General features: G+C 34.0%; 2 protein-coding genes and 1 non-coding gene across 3 annotated transcripts; 2 read left to right on the top strand and 1 right to left on the bottom strand.

Annotated features, from left to right (window-relative positions):
• Nucleotides 1-16: 16 nt before the first annotated feature.
• Nucleotides 17-3,566, bottom strand: LOC106720191 (dynactin subunit 4). Its single transcript, XM_014514779.2, has 9 exons — nucleotides 3,335-3,566; nucleotides 3,013-3,134; nucleotides 2,752-2,900; nucleotides 2,334-2,488; nucleotides 1,998-2,160; nucleotides 1,609-1,792; nucleotides 1,221-1,428; nucleotides 981-1,123; nucleotides 17-229 (listed from the first exon to the last, which is right to left on the bottom strand). Exons 1-9 carry the CDS (start codon nucleotides 3,461-3,463, stop codon nucleotides 28-30), a joined length of 1,455 nt encoding a protein of 484 aa, XP_014370265.2. The 5' UTR covers nucleotides 3,464-3,566; the 3' UTR covers nucleotides 17-27.
• A 4,369-nt stretch (nucleotides 3,567-7,935) lies between these two features.
• Nucleotides 7,936-8,008, top strand: Trnav-cac. Its single transcript has one exon. It is a non-coding gene; the product is annotated as a tRNA-Val (tRNA).
• Nucleotides 8,009-10,148: 2,140 nt separating this feature from the next.
• Nucleotides 10,149-26,900, top strand: LOC106720137 (phospholipase B1, membrane-associated-like). The gene is made up of 7 exons (XM_045678944.1): nucleotides 10,149-10,340; nucleotides 22,557-22,815; nucleotides 22,981-23,150; nucleotides 25,500-25,716; nucleotides 25,951-26,096; nucleotides 26,264-26,432; nucleotides 26,657-26,900. Exons 1-7 carry the CDS (start codon nucleotides 10,260-10,262, stop codon nucleotides 26,833-26,835), a joined length of 1,221 nt encoding a protein of 406 aa, XP_045534900.1. The 5' UTR covers nucleotides 10,149-10,259; the 3' UTR covers nucleotides 26,836-26,900.
• The last annotated feature ends 1,096 nt before the right edge of the window (nucleotides 26,901-27,996 follow it).

The raw sequence follows: 27,996 nt of genomic DNA, 5'->3' as shown, positions 1-27,996 counted from the left end.
TAAAATAGTAGTCACGTTAGCTTTGGTCTACCCTGAGACATGTCCGAGCTGCAGCATGAGTGTGGCATGCAGCGTGTGATCTCGCGGCTCGTGAGGTGCAGGCACAGTGTTGCGGTACCGGTACTGCAGCGTCAGCGCAGCCTCCGCCGCACTGCCCGCCTCCACCTCCTCCCCGCACCTCACCTGCAGCCGCAGGGCCAGCTTGTTGGACTTCCGCCACAGGATTATACTGAAATTGTTAATATTTATACTTAAAACTAGTAATTATTGTATTCTGACACTCTGTCTAAGGTTTAGTAAATTAATAGCTGTCGCCCGCGACTCCGTCCGCGCGGTATTAGAAAAAAACGTAATTACTAGCCTATGTAATGTTTCAGAGTATGCTCTACATCTATGCCAAATTTCATCGAGATCTGTTGAGCATATATTAATGAGCATTCTAATATTAGTAAGATTGATTTACTGTTTGAGGGAAAATTATTAGGTCATCACCGACTTGCACATTACCATAAAATAGAAATCATAGAATGGAATGTGTTTAGTGATTATATAAAAGGTAAGTTTTGCTACAATTAATTTTAAGTAATCTCTTAAGGATGTACTAAATACATAGTCAATATTTATGAGACTTGTGTATATAATGTAAATGTACAGTAGAGGTACTACACAAAAAATAGACATTAAGTGGAAGTAATTTCTTGTTCTAAATGATGAGTGCGCGTGAATTTAAGTCCTCTTTATAGTCCTCATAAGAAAAGGGTGGAAAAGAAAAGTGGAGTTGACCGAGGAGGAGCATAGGAAGAAGAAATATCCTTTTTCTGTGCGTCTTCTCTTTCATTGATAAAAGGTAGGTAGCATCTGCAATTACGAATGTCTATGGGCAGCGGTCGCTTCGCCATTAGGGCGAATTAATGTGACAGCTTGGTCATTTGCCACCTTATGACATAAAAGAGTGTAAATGATGAGTGTTGTTGACTGACTCGTTGGCATCGTGCGTGGCGTCGTCGTCGTACTCCGCGGCGTCGTCACGTTGCGCCAACGTCAGCGTCACGTCGGGCGTCACCACACGACACGTCGCCGTCACGTCAGCTTTGCGCTGCACCGTCTCGTACCACAGATTATCCTACGACATTAACATTTAAAACGATTCAACAGGTTTTCATTGAAAATTTTCGTTTAATTTCTCACACAACAGTCTTCTTTCTAACGACAGTACTAACTTTCTCCAAATTGAGCGACTTTTCGAGCGACTTCTCCAGACTGTTGGGCTCCTCCAGCCTGTCCTCTGTGTCGGGTACTTCCTCGGGCTGCAGCAGACGCACCTGCATCTCGTGGCCGGTCGGGTTGGTCAACTTCAGCAGCAGCGCAGACGTGCAGCCCGGCTTCATCGGCTCGTACGATATTATCTTCACTTCCGGCACATGGTAGCTACAGATTTTAACTTTTAAACTTATGTCCTACTATAAATGAACTAATAATGAATATATATATATATATATATCTTCAACTAATCTTATTTAAAGTATTTCAATTAAATGAGAATCATTTATTGTCATAGAACTATCTGTGTGACTTATAAAACTATCCACGTGATTTATTTTGACTTACAATGCAAGGAGTTCGATTTTAAACTTGATAGATCCTGGATTGTACTCCGGCTTGGTGAGGTTGTGGTCGCAGGCCCGGCAGCGCTGGCTGCGCTTCACACTCAGCAGCTTGGCGATCGGGTACAGCCGTGACACACTGCTCGGCTGCCACTCCGGAGCGGCAAGCCTCTGTGGCATGCTCGTTACTGGAGATTAGTTCTTAAATTGTTACATACACATTGCAAGTCCTTAAGTTTAATATTATGTTAAGGAAATTATTGTATTTTTTTTACATAAAGCGTACACGGAAAAATAAAGCTTGGTGGTACGTGTTTCATTGTATATTTTTTTTATATAAAATTGTTGTCAAGTATTTATGTATAATTTATAACTTTGATATCTATAACTTACTTTGATTTAAGTTCAGTTCTTTAGTGTAGAAATCCTCTGATAACTCTTCAACGTCAGCGGAAGCCTCACTCGGCACAAAGTTGGCTATAGCACTCATTGTACTCTCGCTGGAAGGTAGACCGGCTATGTTCCTAGCCATTGCACCCGTCAAACCAGTTTTATCCTGTTAAAACCACATTTTTTATTTACTACCTGTTTCCCGATAACTGCATGAAATTTAACAGATTATCTGTTCATCAAAAAATTCACATTTCTAACAGGAATTACGATGATGAATAATTTGTTGACTTTCAACTGAAATATAATTTGAAAAATCATTTAAATTTTGATACAAACAGTAAGTGTAATGTATTTTCCTCTGATGGCAAACTTTTTCCGCTCCCTGTCCAATTTTTCTTGCTTTTCCTGTTGGGCTATGGCCTTGTAGTAGTCGAGGAGTTGATTTATGCGGGTGGCATTCGGATTTACCCTCTCTGGCCAACCACCAGAGGCTACAAGAAAGTAATGAGACAAGTCAATATAGGTCATGTTAAGAATGATTATTGATAATAATTTATTAAGTACATATCTTGTGTCTTTATTTAATTTTAAAAAAGATAAACTGCATATTTATCATTAAAATTCTTAAATAAAAAAAAACAGTAAAATATATAATGCATAATGGTTGCTATATGTGAAATTTCGATGTTCCTCTCTAGAAAATTTAGGTGTTGAATTGAAAAGAAATATTAATTCCATAAAAATATATATTTACCTACTGGCTGGTCCGGTATACCAACATCTCTTGATGTCCATCTACAATTAAAACAGGACAGGTAGTACATTTTCTTAGCTTGTTTATTTTCCACTTTAGAATCACCGGATCCTTGTTCCGGTGTTTGCCGTGGTTGAGCCAGTGTGGCCCTAAAATTTAAAAAGACTTCATTATACTATTAGCAAAAGATTGACAAAGGTTTTTTAAATAGAATATTAAATAGACACATAAAAATCATAAATTTAACATATCTAAGTTTACCTTGTGGAAAGTGTATGAAAGCAACTGGGACAATCAAAACAACTGCTACATCTGTTCTTTTTCAGCCTTGCTTCTGATGATGGCATGTTCTCCAGACAGTTGGCGCAGTAATGAGAGTCCACCTTGATGAACATACTATAGTTGTTAGTGATACATTTCTGTATTGTACTTAGTTGAACAATCATATATTAGCAATATTTAATGGGATATTTAGGATACAAAGGGTTCTAAAATTGTAAAATTGTTTTATGTAGTAGTTTTTATTATTGAGTTTATGTAATATATCTAATACGTGACGAATTTACATATTTAGTGCACTTACTTCATGGCATATACAAAAGCCGCAGCGTATCTGCAGGCAGTGGCGACAAAAATACAAGCTTGTTATCGGTTTGATCTGACCACAAGAACAAGCGTACTTCACGTAATCTGGCTGGGTCAAATAAGCCATGGCTAGACAATTTTACGGAATTTAATTTAGAATTCGAAAGTAAATTATTTCAGATTTTATAAGGCAAAATCGTAATGAGTCAGAAATTCAGACTAACGTTGACAATGAATGATATGACATTGACATCTCAGATATGTCAAAAACTTGATATTGATTTGACAGTTTAAAATTGCAATACAACAATATTAAAAAAACAAGTCACTATAACACTATAAAAGTTCTTTGTGAGTGGTTTATTTAACAAAGATTCATTGATTAAATGTGTATATATGATTTAAGGAAGTCTATCAACAAATTTTATCTTCCAGTTTATAAATGAGATAATACTGGCATCTTTGGTTGAAGATTGAAGACGATATAGGTTGCCCAGAAAAATCAAAATAGAACATCTCGCCATCTTGCGGAAAACCTACGGAACTAATTTCTTGATCGCAACAAAAAATTCGTTGGATTTGCTTTTTTAATGACATAAAATGTATTGTCGTACATGTAAAGTGTTATAAAGTCCCTTAACGCTCCTGCCTCCATGACCACCGGTTTTTGTAATTAATTAAAAAGTAAAGCAAGTAATTTAGCATAAGGCACCAATCCAAAAAAGAGTGCACAGACCAAGTTATATTTTTGGTCAGGCTATGAAATTCAAAATTGTTCAGTGGCTTGAGAAAAAAAGCTGCTGGACCACGTCAAGGAGGATTGTGAAAATAGAAGAAGCAGAATTATTGTTAAGAGTTAAGACTTTTAATCTAACTTTAATGTCTCTATTTCAAAATAGTCACTTAACATCAAGATAAACCCTTAACAAGTCTTAAATAAACTATCACCAACCAACATTATAACTTAATTGGTGACGAGTTAGATGTAACAGTTTGCCTAATATATTGGTAGATAAGATGAATGTCCTAAAATAATGAATTAAGCAACAATAGTCATGTCACGTGTGACCCACTTCTGTAGTTCGATTTGCGAACGATATTAATGCGCGGATTCCTGACACGCAGGCCCGTGGCGGGAATTTTAACCGCGACAATTCTCGAACTTTTTAAGGCATGCCAAGAGGAACCTACGTGGACAGGCTCGGCTTTCTAATGCGGTAATATGTTGCGAAACTTATCGAGGGATCCAATTATGTCATTCGTTTATAGGTTTACCATGAAGTGTTCCTAGGATTCTAAATTGTTTCCCTGTAAAAATTTTGAAACAAAACTGTTATTTAATTTTATAATATACATCGTATGTCATTGAACACCAAGTGTATATATCATATGGTAGCCTTAGTTACCTAGATATCGTCATTACGATTACATTATTTCGGTTAAGTTAAGCATGTTCAAAACTCTTGACGATCTTTTATCGTCTTATTTTGTCTAGTTCATATTAATCGATTACATTACCGAATCACTCAGATATATAAAATCGGAAATATCCCAGATAAATATAAATTTATGGCGAATCTATTTGTATTAATTACCCGTCGCAAAGTCGCTTTGGATTCAAGTTTAGCCGACGTTTAAAATGGTCGCTAGCATATTTATTACGCGTTGGCGCGATTGATTTGTGACAGCGATGAAATGAATCGACTGTTCGTTACTAGAATTCATTTGTCTTTTTTGTCATTGTCACGCCAGTTAACAAGTACGAGGTAGACGTGTGAAATAAACATTATTTTGATTGGTAGCATAGGTAAATTGAACAACAAAATGTAGGATTGCGTCCCAACGGGAAACACCCGAAAAATGAAATGTCTGCATATTTTAACATGACATTTTGTCAATACTACATAGTAATAGATCATTTTTGTTTCATAAGAGATTAAGATACACGTCTCGTTGCAAATAAACTGTATGAAGAAAGAATTAGCATATAATATGACATTTCAAAGTAATGAGAAATTGTATCCACTAAAAGCATTCTGCATTTCGCAAATTGTGCTACATTTTTGGCTAATGCAGTTTGTTAACCTGCTAATGTAATGCAATGGAGATATACTTGCAGTAGGTACCTATGTGTGTGTGAGTTTTTTTATAATATAATGCGGCCGCAGATGCGTTGATCGCCTTTGAGAAAATTATACGCTCGCTTCTTGCAGGACACTAAGACTTTTGACCTTAAGGGTTTGGAAATACCGTTGTTTCTATGGATGTTGATGTTGTGAGTCTAAAGTGGCTTTATTTATATTGGATTTAATATCCCAAACATTGTGATATGATTACAAATATGTAGAGTCATTTGAATAAGACGTGTTTTGGATGTATTTCGGTCATAGGGAATTCAATTTTTTTCAGTTCCGTCAATGAATGAGTCTTCTCTGATTAATATAATAATAAACGATGAAAGCAAAAAATGTCTTAATTTTCACAACGCATTTTGAAGTTAAACTTAAAATCTAATATTCTTCTAGTAATTTTAAAAAATAATTAAAAATGGGACCCACCTGCTAGTACCTTTTGATTATTTTTTTTTTATCAAATGGGAGCACCAGGGAGTTACGCGGTATCACATAAAAAATACAGTCGAATTGATATCCTTCTTTTTGCAGTCGGCTAAAAAGACTACGTAAAAACAGAAAATAGTAGTTTTACTAATTAGAAAGAATCTATAACCTTGTGAAAAATAACAGCGTACTATTATTTATGGTCTCCGGTCCTACATTCATTTAAGTTTGGAAACGTGTAAATTTAATTAAATACGACTACTTTATTAATGTAAACGGAACCATTTTTTGTCCCATTATTCACTTTCCCTTACCCATGTTATATATTAGGTCCTTACATATGAAATTGGCGTTTTTCGTACAGGCCACTTTAATCACGAATTTCTCCTCTTTGGTAAGGAATTCCAAATTCAAATTTGTACAGCTATAGACTCATGTATTTGTGGTTCGATGACCGTCATTCATTTGTTTTTTTCTTCTGTTTTTTTCTGTTTGCGTCACTCATTTTACAAAATGGAAAACTTAAAATATCGCATTATTTACGAGTACGAGTTCCGACGTGGCACTAGTGCTGCGGAAACGACTCGAAGGGTGAATGATGTGTATGGCGGTCGTGTTGCAAAAGAAAACACAGTTCGTTTTTGGTTCCAACGTTTTCGTTCTGGAAATTTCGATCTGCAGAACAAGCCCCGTGGACGGCCTGAGACTCAAGTTGATAATGAAGAGTTGAAGGCTATTGTGGAAGCGGATCCATCGCAAACCACGTCCGAGTTAGCTGCAGGCTGCGATGTTAGTGATAAAACTGTTTTAATTCACTTGAAGCAAATTGGGAAGATTAAAAAGCTTGAAACGTGGGTACCTCACGAATTGACTGAAGCAAACCGGCAAACGCGCGTCGACTGTTGCGTTACATTACTAAACCGGCGCAATAATGAAGGTATTTCAAACCGAATCATTACCTGTGATGAAAAATGGGTTCTTTACGATAATCGGAAGCGCTCAGCGCAATAGTTGGATCCTGGCCACCCAGCCAAATCCTGCCCCAAGCGAAAATTAACCCCAAAAAAGTTACTTGTAAGCGTTTGGTGGACTAGTGCCGGTATTGTTCATTACAGTTTTCTCAAACCTGGCCAGACTATTACGACTGATGTCTATTGTCAGCAATTGCAAACCATGATGGAAAAGCTAGCGGCTAAACAACCTAGGCTGGTCAATCGCTCCACGCCACTGCTGCTTCACGACAACGCTAGACCACACACTGCGCAACAGACGGCTACTAAATTAGAAGAGCTTCAATTGGAAAGTCTAAGACATCCTCCGTACTCCCCGGACCTTGCTCCAACAGATTACCATTGTTTTCGAAATTTGGATAACTTCTTGCAAGGGAAAAAATTCAACTCCGATGGGGCAGTCCAAATCGCCTTCAAAGATTTTATTGATTCCCGTCCGACTGGTTTTTTTAGTAAAGGGATCAATGAACTACCTATGAGATGGCAAAAGTGCATAGAAAATAATGGTTCATACTTTGATTAAATAAATATATTATATTAAAAAATATTCGACTTTTTGTTCCTCCCATACAAAACTCCAATTTCATATGTAAGGACCTAATATTATGTAATACATAGTTTTGTGATCGGAATTAAATTAGTACGTAAGAGTGGTCAAAGGAGGACATTGGGGGCGGATGAGGTTTGGCTGAATTGAAAATTATTGCGAAGGCGGCTGGTAATCATCTGGTCTTTGGTAGACTTCCTATTAGTGATAATTGCTTAAAGTTATGACTTTTGAAATGGTTACTATTTGTAACTTGAAGTTTACAGTAAAAAAATCATATATCACCTTGAAAGAATCTCTTTTACTACTTCTCGTTGTTTTGTTCGTAGGATTAAGCAGTGTTAGTTAAGGTGTCTGTGCAAAATTCAAATATCATTGTTTAACTAAAATAAGGTATAGGTATGTCGAATTTCCCTTAGATAAATGAGAATCTGAATTAAAACAAAATCTCTTACCGTTTTCGTATTTCTGATCCTGAAATCGTGTTTCCGTAGTGTAGCGGTTATCACGTGTGCTTCACACGCACAAGGTCCCCGGTTCGATCCCGGGCGTAGACAGTGAAAGTTCTTTTTTACTTGCCTTATTGGATACTTTTACTTAATGTTATTTACGCAATTATCCAGGAATTGCAATTATGGCAGAAAACCACAATACTTCTGGGTTTTTTGTCTCCTTGAAATTCTGTTGTTATTTTAAGTTATGTCAATAGACAAGGGCGCATGCACTATGCACGTGTTTGCTAATGGTTTTGTTGTCTCATTTGTGCGAGCTTTTTATCAGTAATTATAATATTGGTAACATTTGACATCAGTTTTCAAGCCAATACGATACGACATGACTATAGCCATTTTGGATAATTGATAATATTAAGGTGCTAATTAATGAGATTGAAAACGTTGTTACAACTGACAAAATATGTCACTGTAAATATATAATAAGCTCTGAGTTACAACGAATTTATAATTTACAATAGTAATAATTAAGCATTAAGGCAGTTTTTTCGATAATCGCGCGCATTGTGAGGACCTCCTTACTCCAATTATTATGCGAGAAAGGGACAAAAATTGTAAGCCAATTGTGAAAAGATAGATGGTTGCCATGGTAAAGGTACTTCTCAGCCCATTGGCTCTTCGCCATTGCGAAGGATTTCGTTGTTATTAGAGAATTTAAACATTTACAATTGAAAATTTTACGCAATGTAAACAAAAGAAAGATTTTATGTGTAACAAAAATGAATGGAATTACAAGCGGATGAAGCCGCGCGAGAACAGCTAGTTTATAAATAACTTATATAAGGAATAAATTGGAACAATTAATAGGAGTAAGATGGTGATGTCGCTGAATGATTCTCAGAGACTTATCAGCTTGTTCCGATTTGTATGTGAAACTACATTTTATGTATTTGTGGTTCACTTGCTTGGTGAAAGTTAAAACGAATATATGTAATCTGATACCAGTTTAAAAAAAAACATATTTTTCGTGAGGCATTTTAGTGACATGAAATTCACGACATTCCTAAGTTCTAAGCTACGGTTATTTTTGCCCCGTTAAGTATTTTAATACATTCTAATTCCTAAGCAAATGTTTAAGTAATTAACAGCATCGATATATCTTATTTTATTAAGCAAAAAGTTGTTTATCTACCGACAGGAAGTGACTTCCACCGGAAATACTTAAACATTAAAATGTAGGTAACCTTAAAATTAAATTGCACTATGTCGGTAAAATTTATCAAATTGGCCATTTCTAAATCACTTACGTATACATATATATGTATAATGTATATACGATACATTTTATTTATAATCGTAAAAGTTGCAAAATATGCTAATGAAACTACGGTTATCAATAATATTTGCACTTCGTATTCGCTCAGCTGTAAATTTATTTAGTTGACAATACGTAAGAATATATCCTTATTTATTTTATTGAGAACTGATAATTTGGATTGAAAAAATATATCAGTTAGTCACAATAAAAAAAGTTATACTAATACAACTCAAACCACACGTCTATCATCTACGATGTTACACATCTACTTTTTAATTAAAATTCTATCCCAATAGCGATAAATACAAGACGAGTTTTGTCTGTGGTTAACCTAGTTGACTCATATGGATTTCCTGGTTTCATTCTTGTTAGCGACTTGCTGTTCAAACTAGGATTTTCTTTTCGACCTTTTATGGATTCAAATAAAAACAAAAGAAAGTTCACAAAAGTGTTACAAGTCTACATTTACAAGTGCTTATTCTATAATTTATATGTTTGTCAATTACCTGTCTGAAGAAAATTAATTTTACTCGGTCAGGAAGAAATCTAAGAATGGCGTTTGCCCCGGTTTTTCCAACTTTATTGTACGTAAAAAAAGCTTTTCAAATAAATTATGTTAGGTTTTTTCTTTCAATAAGCTCATTTGCTCATAACTAAATTGAAAGTTTGTTCACAATTTAATTATTCGACACGCATCGTTCGCGGGGATAAGCGAAGGTCGCTAGGATATGGTCGCGTTGGGCAATGGCGCTCGCGTCGCGCAGCCGCGCGTGCGCTGACAGACATTTTGCCGCCAAACGCCGCACTCGTTGTTTCGTCCAAAAATAATATTTTGACATTTACTTTTTTTTATAATTTTTAATCGTCTGTATTATCGATTTTATTTTTTGTTGAAAAAAGAATTCAAAAGTAACGGTGCATTTTAATTAAATATATTTATTACGCATTTTCTATAAAATACGTAACAAATAATGATGAATTAAATTATTTTGGTGAAAAGTTGATGCAGTGCAGTGGTGTTTGCGTGATGTGGTCAGGATGTGGCTGGCCCTCGCTCTGCTGTTGGTCCTGACCGATGCTCTCGCATCCAATTCCAGTATCCCGACATTCGCAGATGTGGTGAGTAAATAAATAGACAGACTTTGAGAGCAATGCTCAAGTACATTTATATTTATGCTTAGTTATTACTAGCATTTGACATCAATTACCAACTTATTCTGTCTTTCATTATTCATGTCATTTTCATTATTACCTAAAGTTAATTAAAGAGAAATGCCTAGTGCCTAAGGCACTGCACGAAGATTGTTTATGCTCTATTAAATTACTGAATACGTCTAGATTTAATTAATTAAATTGGTTCATTGCTTAAATTCTGGTGACCCAAAATTAATAAAAGGTTTTTAAAATCGCTACATACTTAAGTAAGCTAAAAAGGAAGATAAAGAATGAAAACTACGCAATGTACAGTTGAAATTATTTTCTTAAAATTATTTTCGAAGGCAATTATGAAGTATTATTAATAATTGAACACAAGTATTACAACTACTTATATGTAGAAGCAAATTGAATTAACATTTGGGTAGTGCGATGTAAATTCTTATGTAATTCAATGTTGGTCCAATTTGTGTGTGCCGTTATAATGTAACGTCACATTTAATATGCTAAAATAATAGCGTCTAATAGTTATTTTCATCAGCATTTTGTTTTTATTAATGAAGTTAAATAACGTATACTGACGTTTATAGACAGCGCACGTCGACTTGTGAACGCGAATGAGCTTTGTAGGGAAAGCTCTTCGTTTGTAACTTTAGCGAACGCTTACAAAATACTTTGTATTTTACGCATATTTCATACGTCTTCGTAACTAAATAAATTATAAAACTAAACTTGCATTATAGTTATTAACATTTTAATAATTTACTTACGTAATTGAAAGACTGTGTATTTTTAACCTTGGCTCTGGTATATTTGTTATAATTACAAGAATACACTTTTAACTGAATATTTGTTCTATGGGCCTAAGGAAACATTATATAGAACATTTAATATTTAATTTCTCTCGATTATTGAAACAGAGAGGAATTAAGATCTTGTTTTTTATAATGTTGTCGAACTCAATAGTAACGTTATCTGTAGTTCCTATAGTAAGTCCTAGTCCTACCATAAGGAGACATCTAAGAAATTTTAAATATGTTCCTTTATATTTATATAAGAGCTGCAACCACATGCTGTAATATTATTTAGCAAGGACAAAGAAATGTTGTTTATCGAGCGCCAGCGTTCAGTAAAAGTTGACGTCCCTGTACCTTTACTTACGATATATTTCACAGAATTTATAGGACTTCCTTATAGTAAGTACATTTCAAATAAATTTAAAATATGGAGGCCTATCATGCCTAAGTTTCTTCCAGCTGAGCTTACTACATATTATCATAACAAGAAATTTCCACATCAAAGACATGAAATGTGAAAAGTGGTTATACTTTAAACAAACAAACCCAACTCAAGCCTCTAAACCAGAGAGGTTGGTAGTGACCACGAACTTCCATTTGGCGCGCTGTTGGCACATCTCTCTTGCTTCTTCAACATTCATTCACCTACCTCTACATGGTTTATCCTTTCCACCCCTGCTTTAAAAGAAAATTGTACGAAGGGGAAAAGGAGAATTTAGCCTGTAGAACATTCACTTATCAGGGTTTCTCAATTGGTTTGCGTTTTAAATTCGTTTCTTCAACATGGACATGAGTTTGGTAATGTTTTGAAATACACATGGTCTCATAAGTATTAATTGTATACATCGTATATTTTACATTTTTATTGAATAGTTTATTATTAAAGTGCTTTCTTACATAAATGTACATCGCGTCGTTACGGGTTTGTTATCGAATTGTTGGAAATTTATTGCCTTTTATGTATTATGCTTTAACGTAAAAAATACGAGTATATTAATATTCTAACAAGAAGTGAAATATTTGTGAAACTGGTTAGTTATAGCTTTAGAGGAATACATAATTTTGACGTGACATATTTTTGTGCAAATGTTCAATTTTAGTTTGCAATTTACTCGGAGCTTTTATCACATGGGAGTTTCCTTGAAAATAAAATAAAAAGCGATGAATGCTTATTTTAATCAAGTTCTTTAATTCATTACAAGTTTCATTCATATTCTATCTCCATAAGTAAGTATTTAAAAAAGTAAAACTATTTTTTATTTAAAGTAGAGCATGTATAATTAACCGTATAAAATCCATTTGAATATTCAAACATTAATTAATTCAAACTTGAGTAATTTTATTATAATTATGCCTTACACATTATGTTAAACATTGAAAATAGAACGATGTAACAGCTCAGTTCAAAACTTTTATACTGACTTCTCTACTTTACCTTTACTCTATGATTACGGAATATACTTTCTTATTTTAATAACGAATTAAATAGTCTTCTTTTGAATTTGGAATTTTAACAAGCGATTTGATTTCGTATTCAGTAGTTATATACTCTTTGAGTAGTGGCATTATTGAAGTAGGTTCCTTCACGAGACAATTGACTAGGTTATTGCTGAACTAGTCATCCATCATCACTTAATATCAGAAGATTTTTCAAGCGATTGATCAAAATGTTTAAAGCTTTTTTTACATTTTAAGCGATGGTTAAGGCACTGATTTATGAAATGAATAAAACAATTGTTGTGTTTTAAACCACTGCGTAATTCACGATATGTGTCAGTTGTTGAAATACTCTCGCAACTCGCCACGGCCGTGGAAAGTTTTTAAATAAGATCACAGGTGAATCATTGGTGCTATAATGTGAAGTAATCAGCCGAATGAGTTTTTAAGCAATTGTGTTTATCTCCATAATAAATAAAAACTTTGCTCTCTTTTCGTCCTCAAACATACGCTACGATTTTGAATTATTTTGCGCTAATGAAATAGCTGAGTTTATTCTACACGTGAACGCACGAAGTGTGACAAAATCATTACAGTATTATAACTGGAAAATACTTCTCTTCTTTACCCATATTATAGTTATAAAATTTTGGAATCAGATCTTCAATTCTTCATTCTATGGCTTTGTATTGAAGATGTTTTGGTCAGTCAGCGCTTATGCATAGGTGGCTTGTTTATCTATTATTCCTACTGAAAAAAATTATATTTTGAATACACGGAGATGGCCGCAGAGGTTTTTAAAACATATTTATGCGCTAGACGCTTCAATAACCGGTGTTACAGTTATGTGATTATTTTGTTTACAATGTCTCGATGCGGAACCAGTCGCAATTTATGCCTCATACTTTATTTTGTTCATTGAAAGGTCTTTTACGTCACGATATTTCACTTGTTAAATTAAAAACTTAATTTCGGCAATACAAAAGGATGTAAAGAGAGATATGTAGTCTATATAGGATTTGTATTTGCGTATGTAATGAATAAACTCAAAAACTATTTGACCGATTTAAAAAAATATTTTGCTACTAGAAAGCTACACTATCTCTGAGTAACATAGGCTATATTTGTTACTACATTTTTAAATTCCTGCGGATGAACTCCCATGCAAAAGCTAATGTGAAAAAGGATAATCTGGTTGCGTTGTAGTTTCGAAAAAGTGACCGTGGGTCCATTCAGACAGAGCAAAACAGATTTTATATCGCAAATAAAATAGCGTTTAACGATTGTAACAAGCTATATTTTACTTTGCACGTCTTTTTTATCAAGAGCAAGCGTACAAATCTGCTCTGCTCTACGCCACGGTCTGTGTAAACGAACCCTTAGTAGGACTAGAGACGAATATGACAGATCGAATTGAAGATTTTGGTATTATAAGTAGGTTATAATAAATAACTTAATTTAGTATAGATTTTGATTTAAAATAAATACACAAAGCTCCTTTTAAGTAACAATTTTCTCAAAGTGTATTTGACAGAGGAGGGAGTGCACAGAAAGAGGATACATCCTCTTCCGATTCTGTCGATTAAAAGTAGACAACGCATCTGCAATTGCGGATGTCTATGGGCAGTGGTCGCTTCGCTATTTAGGCGGATTCAGGTGTCTGCTTGCTCGTTTGCCCCCTTATGATAAATAAAAAGTCAACTTTATGTGTTAGTTAAACGTTATTGATCAATTCACATTATTGGCCTAATCGAAGTATTTGTAAATCTGTCACAATGTATGTAAATAGTTTGCAAACATTATGGTCATTGTATTGCAAACGTTTCGGCTTAAAATTGTGTTTTGCAAATTGGTGTTTGCTAACCTAACTATATTTTTTATACTTAATAAATCTTACTTCAAAGTTTAATATGCTGTAAAGATGCCTCAGAGCTATTCAGTTATTTTACACCGACTTTATTTAGATTCTGCTTGTTTTATGGCTCAATTGTAAAAAAAAACTAACACAGTTTCTATTACTAGAAATAAAACTTAATCCATTTTAGAAAATCTCAAAGCATCTTTTTGATTCGATCTGTAATTAGACAAGTTAGTCTTTGATTGTTTCAAAAATTCATTATTAATGGAAAGTTTTCGCTACTAATCGTTTTGCGTTATGTCGTTGGGCAACTTTACGTCATCGGCAAATCGCGTTCTCCGCCGGTTTGTGATTTTCCCCGGCAAATCGTAAAGATTCGGCGTATCCGATATATTTATTCATAAATTGTAATTTTTAATTTGGACTATTTGTAACGGTGTCATTTAATTCATCAGTATCCACAATTCTTTATTGGCCCAGAATATAACATCGTTGAAGTGACCTTTATATGGTGTTAAAATAAAATCGAAATAAAACATAGTTTTGAATTAGTTCATCCGATATGCAATTTGTCGAGTTTTTAATATTTTCCTGGACAAATTATAAACAGACAGCATACACGATTTGCCAATGACTTTTATAAAGTTAATGGTCGCAGCGCGGGCAGGAGCCTTGACTTTATTAGGTGGATTATAATTTATTTTGTTGCAATTCGAATCTCGGCTTTCTACTGTTGTGTACATATGGTAACAGTTGTACAACTAATACCAAGCTGTTAGACAAATAAAGAAAAATATCCAATGTAATCTCTAATTGAAAACCATTTTTCTTAAATCTTTGGTTCAGTATTTTTTACAAAAAAAAATTGTAAACATTTTCAGCTCGTACACATATTGAGTTGCTAGTGCTTACCCTAAATTAACGGTGACTATGCCTTTATTAATCAAGCTGGCCAAGTTCGGATTGGAATGTGTGAATTTGTGAATGTGTAAATTTCGAAAATCGAATAATACATTGGTACCAATGTACAAGGTGGGGATCGTAACCGCTCCTGTAGATAACATGTCTTGTGCTTAATCACTGCGCCACTGATGCTCACAAAAATAATAAATAATAACTAATAAAAAACAAAAAATAAAAACGTAGCGTTTATAAAATCGTATGCTATATGTTTTACAGTTGTGCAACTGTACTGTACTGTTGGCTACGTGTATACCATCCTTATCAGATTTATGCAAATGTCCCGTATTTGTGCCGGCCCTAAGTTAACATTTTTGGAGATAAGCGGAATGTTTTCGACATATAAATTCCGTGATTTGCATTAAACTTATATGTACTTACAGACTTACACCTAATAGTACCTTTTGTGAAATAGTACTGATGGATATACGGTTTTCATTGATATATTGTATATTTTTTATTACTTACTTGTAGCAAATTTGATAAAGTAAACATCATGTATATTAAGAAGATTAAGTAAGAAAAAATTACGATATCAAAGACTACAATTAGGCTCGTAACACGTTATGTACAAGATTTTAAATATTACAGTTATTATGTGAATGCTTGATAGATTACAATTACTTTTAGGTTAACTTTTCAATAAACTTGACGTCATTTATTTCATAACTAGCGATCTCCCGCGACTTCATCAGCGTAGAATTAAAAAAAGTTACTTATAATATGACCGCGTGTCATTCCAACCTTTCCGACGATTACGTGGAACAATCAGAGCATTGCAGATATACAGACAAACAGACAAAAATTTTAAATATTGGTTTTTCATTATCAGCAACGCAATCATATGTACTAAATATGTTTTTTTTTCTGATATTACCTACAGACACTCCAATTTTATTAATATATATAGATTTAAGATTTAGATTTAGATTCATTATATTTTTTTTACATATGATAAAGTTACTTTTACTTAAATACGGTGTTGCAATGCTGCAATAATAAAAGTATGGAAACATTATTATTATGATATCTTTATTGCGACTAGTTGGTCTATTAAACTGCCTGATAGTTAGTTTAGACAATTTATAGCTGTTCGTAAGTAATTATTCTGGTATAGAAAAAGTATGGACAAGTGAGAATTGTTGTAAATAACTAAAGTTCCTAGTACCAATTATCTTTTATTTATTTAATCAAATATTAATATAAATAATCCAATAATTTACAATAACATTTCTATTCTAAAAAAAATCAAAAGTCTTTTTAAATTTCAATAAATAATGACCAATCAGAATAACTAAAGTTGGCAACATCGAGTTGTGAACTTTATCTATCCCTATATCACATTGCGACTTCATTTACCTATGAAAAAAAATTATAGAAATTATAAATATCTCTCCAAAACCTAAAGGCGCTACGGATCTCTAATCTAAATTGGTAAATTTCAATCGAGCGTAATTACTAGTTGTAGTTATAGCTATATATAGTCCCGTGTGAAATTTTACCGGGCCTAATTTTCAATACCACGCCCACGTTCATGCTTAGTTTTATTATTTTTATTATGAGATAACTGCGAATTAGTTTTGAAAATCAAAATAATGTTTGTTACTTATGTTTGACTAGCTGACGCCTGCGACTTTGTCTGCGCGGAATTTAAAAATAACGTAATAATTAGCTTATGTTAAACTTATATAGGAACGGCTTAATCACTCACGTACATATGTCCGATGTCGGCACCGATAAGTTAATGATAATGTCTGACGAAAGTTTGAATAATTTAATTAGCTTATATGTTCCTCCAGACTATGTTCTACATTTGAGCCGTTCTAGAGATACCTTCAAATAACATACATCCATCCATCCAAACATTCGAATTTATGATATTCGTAAGATTTTTTAATAACACTATATTTTCACCTTTATATAAAGTTATCTTTGTCATGCGATATACCATATAATTATGTATATATTAATTAATGAATGACATAGAGGCAGTCTGATCAGATTATATCATACAAACTCATATAGTCAGCTTTTAAAACCTTTTATGCAATTGTTTTTACACAAGTGAGTTCAATGCCCTTGTAATTTGAGTACTTGAGTACTTATTGAAGTCGTATAAAAAAATTAAGTTTGTCTTGCGACATGTAAACCTCTGCTCTTACTATGAGAAATATATTGTACTCGTAATTTTGTTTTCAAGACTTGAATCACATATTTCACCTATTTTAATACGTGGAAGAAAACTTTTAGCGTTTTAAATAAATTTCGCGAACATATGAACGTTTAATTTGACAAAGTTAAATATAATGTGGAGAAGGAATGCATAAAGCTAGACTTGTAACTTTTAATGTCAAAACAACTTTAGTATATCATGGATTTTGTGGCATTTTTTGACGTTGCCAGTGACGCGATAAAGGGCTATTGTAATTTCACTTAGCCCCCCGGGTCAATTAAATTTGTCTGACTATATATTAACAATTTGTGTGTACAGGAAAGCGCATTTCCCCTAACGTAGGTACTTGTTGTCTGTCGACGGCATTTTTTCACCGGCCCAATGATCTGACACAACCTGACGCTTGCGCAATATATCGTAGCTCTTTCTCACGGATTACACGGATTTCGTAATTATTAACGATATCTAAACTGTATCTATTTGATGGCTACACTTATTTATTTAAATTTACATGTGGAAAATTTTTAAATAACCGGTTAATAAGGAATATATCATCTTATATATATAAAAGAAAGTCGTGTTAGTTACACTATAACTCAAGATCGGTCGAACTGGTTTAGCTGAAAATTGATGGGGAGGTAGCTTAGAACTAGGAGACGGATATAGGAACTTTTTTATCTTGTGTGCATTTTTTTTATTCCGCGCGGACGGAGTCGCGGGTAAAAGCTAGTTATTAATACTGTTCGACGTATTTATCGACTTTAAGGTTATTATTTGGTGATTAAAAAAGTGGAATTTCGTAGCGTGGCTTGTAGAGACATAAAGTTATGTCCTGTAATCTCTTATTCCTTCATCTCCACATTATCTATATTATGTACCTTTCTCAGAGGCTTTACATAAAGATGACAACGAAACTCATTTGTTTGTTATGTATGTGTCTACATCTGTGGTCAGTTATAATTAAATATTGCTAATAGCCGTTAGTTAAAAAATTACAAACGTGACTTCGTATAAATTCACAAGTTAAATCGTGATCTCGTTAGTTAGTTACATTTATTGGTTTGCTCTTTCCTCACTAATATAAAACAACACGCTAACTAGCGTTTAATTCAACACATTGCAAGATAAAATATGTGAGAGTCCATCAGGTTATTGTCTCAATCTGCACAAAGGTCAATAGATCAGACGTTACGAAGCTGGTGTTTATATTGCTTTATTCACCATAACTTATTTTGTATATTGCCTCACTAAATGCCGAAATGTGTTGTGCCTTGAGTATTAACATTTATGATTTATGTTATTTAACATTTCAGTATTTCCTCACTTCTCAGCTGGACATAAAGTCTCTTAATCTTTTTCAATCTCATAGAATTATATTTCTAAAATCGGAAAAATCCAATTAGTAGGAACATCACTTCATGTGTTTTACTTAAATTGATGTTCTATACTAGACTTTCAATAATAGGAAATACAAAAAAGAACTAAGGAATTGACTGTAGTCTTTTGCTAGAAAAAAAGAATAAAATTAATATATATATATAAAATAAAATTAAAAATATATAAAAAAAATAAAAATAATAACTGGCCAGTTCAAGTTTTTTTTTTGGGTAAATTACACAACTATTAGGCTGTATTAATTATACATTTTAAACGTGAATAATATTTCATTTAAACTCTCCAAATGACATAATCATCTTCTATATAACATATAAAACCTCTAAATCAATGATCTAAACATTATTTTAATTATTCACCATTTTTAAATTTAAAATAATACGTTATACAACAGTCGTGTCGAAAAGGTTTTCACGTAAAAATTCTTACGGAACGGATTTTAAATTAGTATAAATTGTACAAAGGTTGTCGACTTCTGTCTGTAAATACCAGTTATGTAAAAGTTTAATTGAACCACGTCATTACATGTTTCAAAAAAACTTACCGAGATCGATTACTACGGAGTCGCTGAACTCACGGCTTATAATATTTTACTGTTTGTTTTTATACTGCGATGATGATGTATATAAAATTATTATATACATTTTTAAGTTAAAGGTTAATTAGTAATCTCCACATATTGTCACGTATTGAAATCTTATCTGTATAGAGTTCGGAAGGTTAGTAGTTTTTAAGAAAATAATTTGTCTAATGATATGATCACTGCCATTTACTTCGCTTTACATCAGCTAGGAACATGACGTCTAGATAAAATTGATTAAGTCTATGTTTATGGATCAAATTTTATGATAATCAGTAAAAAACTATTTCAAAAATAGTTTAAAATTAGTTTATGTTAAAAAATCATAATAAGGAAAAAATATGTAAAACTGTTTTTAAGTTTGCAGCAATTAAACACAAAGCTACAGGAAAATAATTAAAACAATAAACTGTCTTAATAACTATTTAGTCAGCAAATACAAATAGACATTTTGTATAACGAATGTTTATTTTTGCTGTTAAAAAGATATCTCTATTTTTGAACAATGATTCGATGACAGTAAACCTGTCCCCAGCTTTTGATTGAAATGAACCCGAGTACCGACAGCGATTAAGTACGCGACGTGTCGTGTCGTGACGTACAGTGACGTATCGTGATAGTTATGGAGACAGATACATTTTGATACGCTGTTTCAATAATCTAATGTTACGTAATGGTTGTTAGTTATATTTTTAGCAGAGGTAAAACATGAAGTACAAATATGGAGGTCTATCTAGTCTAGTGGGAGCTGCTTCTGCAGCTGATGCAGGGGTCTCGGACGAAGGCGCAAGAGTAAGCATAAAGCATTCCGGTCTGGAAAAAAGTCTATCTAGTCAGAATTCTCCCAATAGCTTAGCACTATTACTACTTACAAGTATTAAAAAAGAGCTGAGCAGTTAGTAGTTGAAAATTAATTGACAAGTTTCAGTTTTTAACTATTTTTTTTTTTCATCAGTCTTTTAAATAGATAATACCTAATTGTGTTTACTAACTAGAACAAATAGTAATATCTATAAATATAAAAGAAAGTCGTGTTAGTTACACTATTTATAACTCAAGAACGGCTGAATCGATTTGAATGAAAATTGGTGTGCAGGTAGCTTAGAACCAGGAAACGGACATAGGATAATTTTTACCCCGTTTTCTATTTTTTATTCCGCGCGGACGGAGTCGCGGGTAAAAGCTAGTATTTATTAATGTTCACATTCGCCTACCATAAGTCACCTGACGTAAGCTATTGCCAAAGATTAATTCCCGCGTAAATTTTCTCGTAGGAACTATTATTGTTTAAATTCAATAGTGTATTGTCTTTAAAATTGCTATTAAGTTACCAATTTGCTCATTGTATAGTTTATTTCGTAACCAATAATCGTGGTAACCTTACGAACTTTATACTCTTTTATTCATAACTTTCCGTCGGCAAAATGTGACCCTATTTTTTACCCTCAACACTACGAATGATTTTCTTTCTCGTATCATACTGTAAAGTGTATAATTTTATTAATATGATAAACAAATTATATTACCTTTAATACATTGACGCTTATGCATACAAATGTTGAATATTTACATTTCATGTCTGCATCAATGTATTAGCAATTAAGCTTTCTCATCACCAATTTAAGTCGAGGCGAATTGACGTAATGTGCGTGACAATGAGCCCATTTTATTGTAGAGGGCGTTAGAGTGTTTTCGTGCCAGAATTACAAAGTATACTTCTTGTCCTTTTTACGTATGCTGATGACATTGGGTAATAGACTTGTTCTGAGTAATTAGGTAATATCTATGTGTCTAGAATTACCGATTAAATAATATTATGATCTTTTCCTTTTATTACGTTAATGCAATTAAAACAGACATATTTTTATTCTCTTATTTGTTAGTAAGTACATGAAGTGATAAAACTATGTCCTTTTAAGTTCTAGTTATAGTGCGAGTAAAACATATATGTATAAGCACTAGTTTTTGAAGTTGAAACATAACGCTATTTACTTTCATCGAATTAAATAATTTGTATATGTCATAACAAGGAAATCTTAAAATTTAGTTATCTACGATTTATTGACCCCAACCTATATGTTTAGTGGTCACATTTAGTTGCATGTCAAGTGTACTAAGCTGCCAAAAACACAACAACAAGGTCTAGTTGGCCATTAGTACACCTGTGTCGGTCGTGTGCCATTTTCTTTGCTTTAAGTGTACGCAGCTCGCGTTTGTACCGCATTGTCCTAGATGGAAACGTTAGACTGAATTTTAATATGTTATGTAATGTTGTTGACAATCATTTTAATAAAAATTGTGATTTTTTTATTATTCGAAGTACGATTTGCTTTTTTATTACGCAAATAAAAATAAGTTATAGATTTTTTATGACAGAAGGAGGATTATAGGTTAGGAAATTTTTCGTAAACTTTTAGAATAACGACTAAAAAAAGATAAATATTGAAGTTAACAGGTAATTATAATTCGTCCATATATTGTATGAATTTATGTAAGTTGACACAACTTCAATTGTTCTGAACTTTGATCACAATCTTACAATATACAAATCGTAAAAGCTTTTATTACTTGTTTTACAGCGTCGTAAACAAACGAGGAACGACGCATTGTGTACATGCCTTTACATAATATCGAACATATTGTGTACACGTGCCTTACAATGATCGCATTAGGTCTTAGTGTTTGTGGTAATTGTCGGTCCAAATGTGTTTTGTGTTGCATTGTACACACGTGACTCGAAGCTTAATGTGACTGATAGTACAGAACACCTTATGTGGTAAATGTTTTCCTAAGCACTAACTGTTACGAGTCATATATTTTGTCGCCATAGTCAATACGAATTACAAATCTGAAAACATCGATGTTAAGTATTTAATTGATACTTAATGTAATGAGTATTCATTTCAGATACTTACAATATATTAGTAGTAAAACTCTGCCTAATTTTTGATAACAATTTAACTATGTAATCTTATATCAGTGGCAGTCGATCCAGTACCTGCCGCGCAAGTCGAACGTGCGTCGCCAGCGCGCCATTCCGGCGAGCACGCCGTTCCCGTGCGCGGACTCCTTAGCGTGGGGACGCAGTAGTCAACGGCCGCACTCCGTGCATCGCCTGCGCCCAGGGGACATCGACGTCGTCGCCGCCATCGGGGACTCCTTGGTCGCCGGCAGCGGAGCCCTAGAGGAGTTTGCGCTTGGTGCTATCGTTGAGTACAGAGGCGTGTCATGGTGTGCAGGTAACACATATTTCTATTTATTTTTATTCTCCCTACACACAATATATTTCACAGTTTAATTATGACATAGGCTGAAACCTTTTTTTCTATCTTTTTAACTATAATCCTATGTATTTATCATTTTTTTTCATCAATGTATACGTCCAATATGTACTATAATTGCAGGGGGCGACAGCACGTGGCGCGAGTTCTTGACGCTGCCGAACATTCTGAAGGAGTACAACCCTGGGCTGCGTGGGTACGCCACCGGTACAGGCGAGTGGCTTGCCCGCAACGCGCGCCTCAACGTCGCCTTTCCTGTCGCCTCCGACGAGGATGCCTATAAGCAGGCTAAAGTAAGTGATACATTACTTGTGCATATAACAAACCACAATACCAATTATCAAGCAGAGAAAAAACCTAAAAAAGAGCTCAATAGTAGCTAAAATAGAAATCACGAGTCACGAAGAAAGTTTTTGGACAAAGAGTTTGAGAGTGTCTGAAATGACGATTGTACTCAAGTTGTCTCAACATGCTGCGGCATTGTTATTCAAAGATTTAGGTATTAGATTATTTTATCTAATATATAAAATTCTCGTGTCACAGTTTTCGTCACCGTACTCCTCCGAAACGGCTTGACCGATTCTCATGAAATTATGTGAGCATATTCAGTAGGTCTAAGAATCGGCCAACATCTATTTTTCATTTTTTTTAACCTGCGCGGACGGAGTCGCGGGCGACAGCTAGTTATTTTATAAAGTAGTAGACAAAATTGTGGTTTCTATTACTGCCCTGTTCATGAGTAACATTAGTTGTAGGATGTATTTGCGGTTTCTTCATCTCGTCGTTGTAAATGTCGACCTTCAATACCAATGTCTATATGTTGTAAAATTAACTAACTTACATTATATCCTACAGACAAACCGAATAAAAACTACAATGTACAAATCCGGTTGTCGAAATGTTATTACTTACATTATTATCGTATAATTCGTTTAAGCAAGTAGGTATCTATTTAATTAAAGCAATTTTATAATAGAACAATTTACAACTTTTTTGTTAGCTGTACATTTTAGTTCTGGGTGACGGTACATAGTTATTAATTTGATAAAGTCCTATATCTCCCGAGGAGCGGGGGCTATGGCAATCTTTCTTATAACAAATCAAAGCATGGAACTGCAAGAAACTGTATTTTTTTTTACCAATAGCACAAAGTGGAAGTCAATTTTTTTTGTGTCGTAATAAATATTTTGAAAGTAACAGAGTTAAGAAGTAAGTCTGTCCGGGATTGCGGCCCCAGACGTTGTTTACTGCGGCCCTCGAGCCGTGACGTCACATCCTTCACGCGGCTTTCTCTCGCGTTCCCCATAACCTAAACTAGTTAGTTTAACAAAAACACCGTGTATAAGATAAATACGTTACGAACGTAATCAACGTGTTGCTATGTCGACACGCGTACTTACTCCGGGTACATAAAGTTATACAAAAGTTTTGTTTGCATGTCGGTTTCGGCCTAAGTAGGGACATAAACGTAAGTATGTCTAATACATCTCAAATATAAAATGTCACTTCGGCCGACATCGACTGCGAAATAACAATAATTATACAATATAGACATGTTACAAGAAAAAAGAGAACTTTCTTTAGAGTTTAGAGGGTTTTTGAAAGAGAGAAGAAAGAAAGAAAGAAGTTTTCATGACATTATTTTGTTTCTTTTTAGTGCATTTTGTTTGAGATTGTTTTTTTATGTTACTTTTTAATGCATTTTGTTTGAGATTGTTTTTTATCTTACTTTTTAATGCATTTTGTTTGAGATTGTTTTTTTATTCTTACATGAATGATCATCATTAGCTATACGTCCCCACCGAGGGGCTCGGAGCCTACCCATATTTAAGGGTGACTAGGTCATAGTCAACCACGCTGGCTCAGTGCGGGTTGGTTGACTTCACACATATCATTGAATTTCTTCTCAGATATGTGCAGCATCATGATGTTTTCCTTCAGCGTAAGAACATCGAATAAATGTACATAATATGTAAATCGAAAAACACATTGGTACATGGCGGGTTTCGAACCCTGGACCTGCAGATTGCAATTCAAATGTTTAAACTCTGAGCCACCGACGCTCTAAAATTAATTAAATGACACTAGCTTTTACCCGCGACTCCGTCCGCGCGGAATTAAAAATAGAAAACGGGGTAAAAATTATCCTATGTCCGTTTCCTGGTTCTAAGCTACCTGCCCACCAATTTTCAGTCAAATCGATTCAGCCGTTCTTGAGTTATAAATAGTGTAACTAACACGACTTTCTTTTATATATATAGATTAATGATATTAACCTTAAAAATAAATCGTTCCATCGTCTTTACCGACATAGTGTAGAGATGTAAATTTCTCGACTTAGTCATATTAAATTTGTAAGTGGGTAATTGCACGTATCATATAATAGCTTATTAAATCTGACCTCACGCCTAATTTTTGAAGCGTGAATAAAATTTTCCAAACGCCGTATAATTCGTGACGCAAGTCCTCCATTGCTTAAAGACGACGAATATACGAAAAAAATAACATATCAGTATTAGAGGTTCATTTTATTCATAAACAGTCTTAAAATTAAAGTTAAATATTTTTATCTTCGTTTACCAAGGCCACTTAAATGAGCAAACATGGAGTTAAAGGAGGGTCTTTAGTAGTGTTACTCGTAGATCCTGGTGGCGCGGATGCGAGCGTCTCCTGACATCGACATGGAACGGGACTGGAAGATGGTGACTGTATTCATCGGCGCCAACGACCTGTGCTCGGCTTCCTGCCTGTCGCCCGTGGCCTGGTCGCCCGCCGCGCATGCTCGCAAGTTGGCTCGCGCACTCGACTACTTCTACGACCACCTTCCAAGGACCATAGTGAATCTTATACCGGTATTAGGTGAGGATATTGACTTTTGAAGGGGGTTTAACCTTTCTCAGGGTTGAATTTAACCAGAAAAAAAAACACATACACATCTTCCATAGTTTAACCCTGAAAATACTTCATTAAATGTACAAAAAAAAATTGAAGCAAATTATAGGTGTCAGTACTTTAGACTAATTGTAATCATGATGTAAACGAAGTTGCAATTCTCCTAAGATTTTTTATTATAACAGTTGTATTTGTGTGCAGACGTGTCTGTGTCCGTGCGCGTGGTGCGGCCGCTGATGTGTCGGCTGATGCACTCATTGTTCTGCACATGTTTCCACCGCGGCGGCGGCGAGTTGGCCGACCTCGTGCACATGGCCAGGCTCTACCAGAAGGCTGAAGTTGCTCTGGTCAGTTAACACTACGACATATTTACACTTAGCAAGATTCAAATAAGGTCACGAATGCTAACATTATCGTATTGTCTGCTTCTGGTCAATTAAATATCTGGCCTTAAGTTAAACTCAAATTGCATATAGAACTTTATCTGTCTTATCTTACGGTCGATATATCTCAGGTGGAGAGCGGTCGCTACGACGGTCGCGAGGACTTCACTGTGGTGGTGCAGCCGTTCATGCGGCTGTTCAATGCGCCGCCCGCGCCTCGACAACCTCTGCCCCTCGTCATACATCGCTCATACATCACACACGACTGCTTCCACTTCTCACAGAAGGGACACGCACTCGGTAAGTTATACAATACGAACAAACCTTCGAATAAATCGAGCAAAAATATCTGATAAGTCATATTGATGATATTGATGATTTAAATTAATAATGTTTAATGCTGTCTACTCATAAGTTAGCCATTATGGTAAATCTTATCTCAAAAATAGGTCTAATTTACACAAAGTGTTCCTTCCAATAACTTCATGTAGGTAAAACATTGAACTCTTACTCGTATACTTCAGCTGCGAACTTGTTATGGAACAATCTGCTGGAGCCAGTGGGCAACAAGTCTGACAACGTGCCGCCAGTACTGCTCAAGTCCTTCCGCTGTCCAACACCACAAGCACCCTTCTTCTTCACCGCCAACAACTCGCGCACCTTCCTCCTCACCGGGAGACAGGACGGCGCTGATCATTTATGACATTAGTACTTTTTAGTTGAAAGAAAATTGTTTGATATCAACGCCATCTAGTTTGAAAATATTAAAAACCTCCCAATCATTTTTACTGTGGTACTTGTATTTAATGTATTAAATGTTCATCGATAATTATATTTTCTAAAAAACTATATCAATGTAAGAGTTATCTTTCTTACACTGAAAACGTTATGAGCTTATTAAATTAAAATTAAGATTTCGTTGATAGTAAGTAATATTTACTATTTTTTTTTAAATTTAGAGTTTGTGTGTTTTAAATTGATAGTATTTAAAGTTTACCAAATATTGAATATAGTTTAGTTACAATTTCAAGACATCGGTGCTCCTCGCATGAATACGATACGCGTCTTCGTACTGACAAATATGTCAAAATTTGAATGAGAGTTATTGTTGTAGTTTACGGCCGGTAGGGGCGCTGCACAAATATTAATACAAATTTTGACAATTTTTTAAGAAAACGTTCTTGCAAATATTTGTGCTAGGCTCTAAATGTATTTCTTAATAATTGTTGAATGTCAAATTTATTAAAAAAAAATTGCTCAATTTACTAGTCGTAACTTTACTAGAAAATCTCAGACCGTGTTTCGTCTCTAATATTTGGTTTTGAATTGGTTTATTTTGAAATAAAATAGTCCAATAAAAGCTTATAGTGATGATTGTACATATTTATAACAGCGTAACTATATTGTATATAATAGGGAAATACCTCATTATTATTAAGATTATTTTTAAAAACAAAAAAACAATTTTACAAAATATTGTTATCAATTTACAATAGTAAAATTTTTGTATAAATTTCATAAAATAAATATTTTGTACTATTAATTTGGATAATTTGTTAATTTTCTATTAAGCTACCATTAATTAATGAAATCCCTAGTTTTATTAGTGCCATTAATAATTGTTAAAAAATTTGAACAAAATGTGAAGTTATGTATTTTTGGTGAATAAATTTATTACATTTGACGTTTGTTTCACTTTTATGTTTACGCACATTACGAACCACTACAGTTTATGTTAAGTCTACGTATAAATTAAGTAGCGATCGTTTTTGATATGACACGAAAACATAAATAGTTAACACATTAATAAAATCCTTTTAAATTGTTATTAAATGGATTTTGTTCAAGACGCTTCATTTAACAT

The sequence above is a fragment of the Papilio machaon genome, chromosome 8 (assembly GCF_912999745.1).
Source record: "Papilio machaon chromosome 8, ilPapMach1.1, whole genome shotgun sequence".
Taxonomy (NCBI): domain Eukaryota; kingdom Metazoa; phylum Arthropoda; class Insecta; order Lepidoptera; family Papilionidae; genus Papilio; species Papilio machaon.
This window is presented reverse-complemented; position numbering and strand designations above follow the sequence as displayed.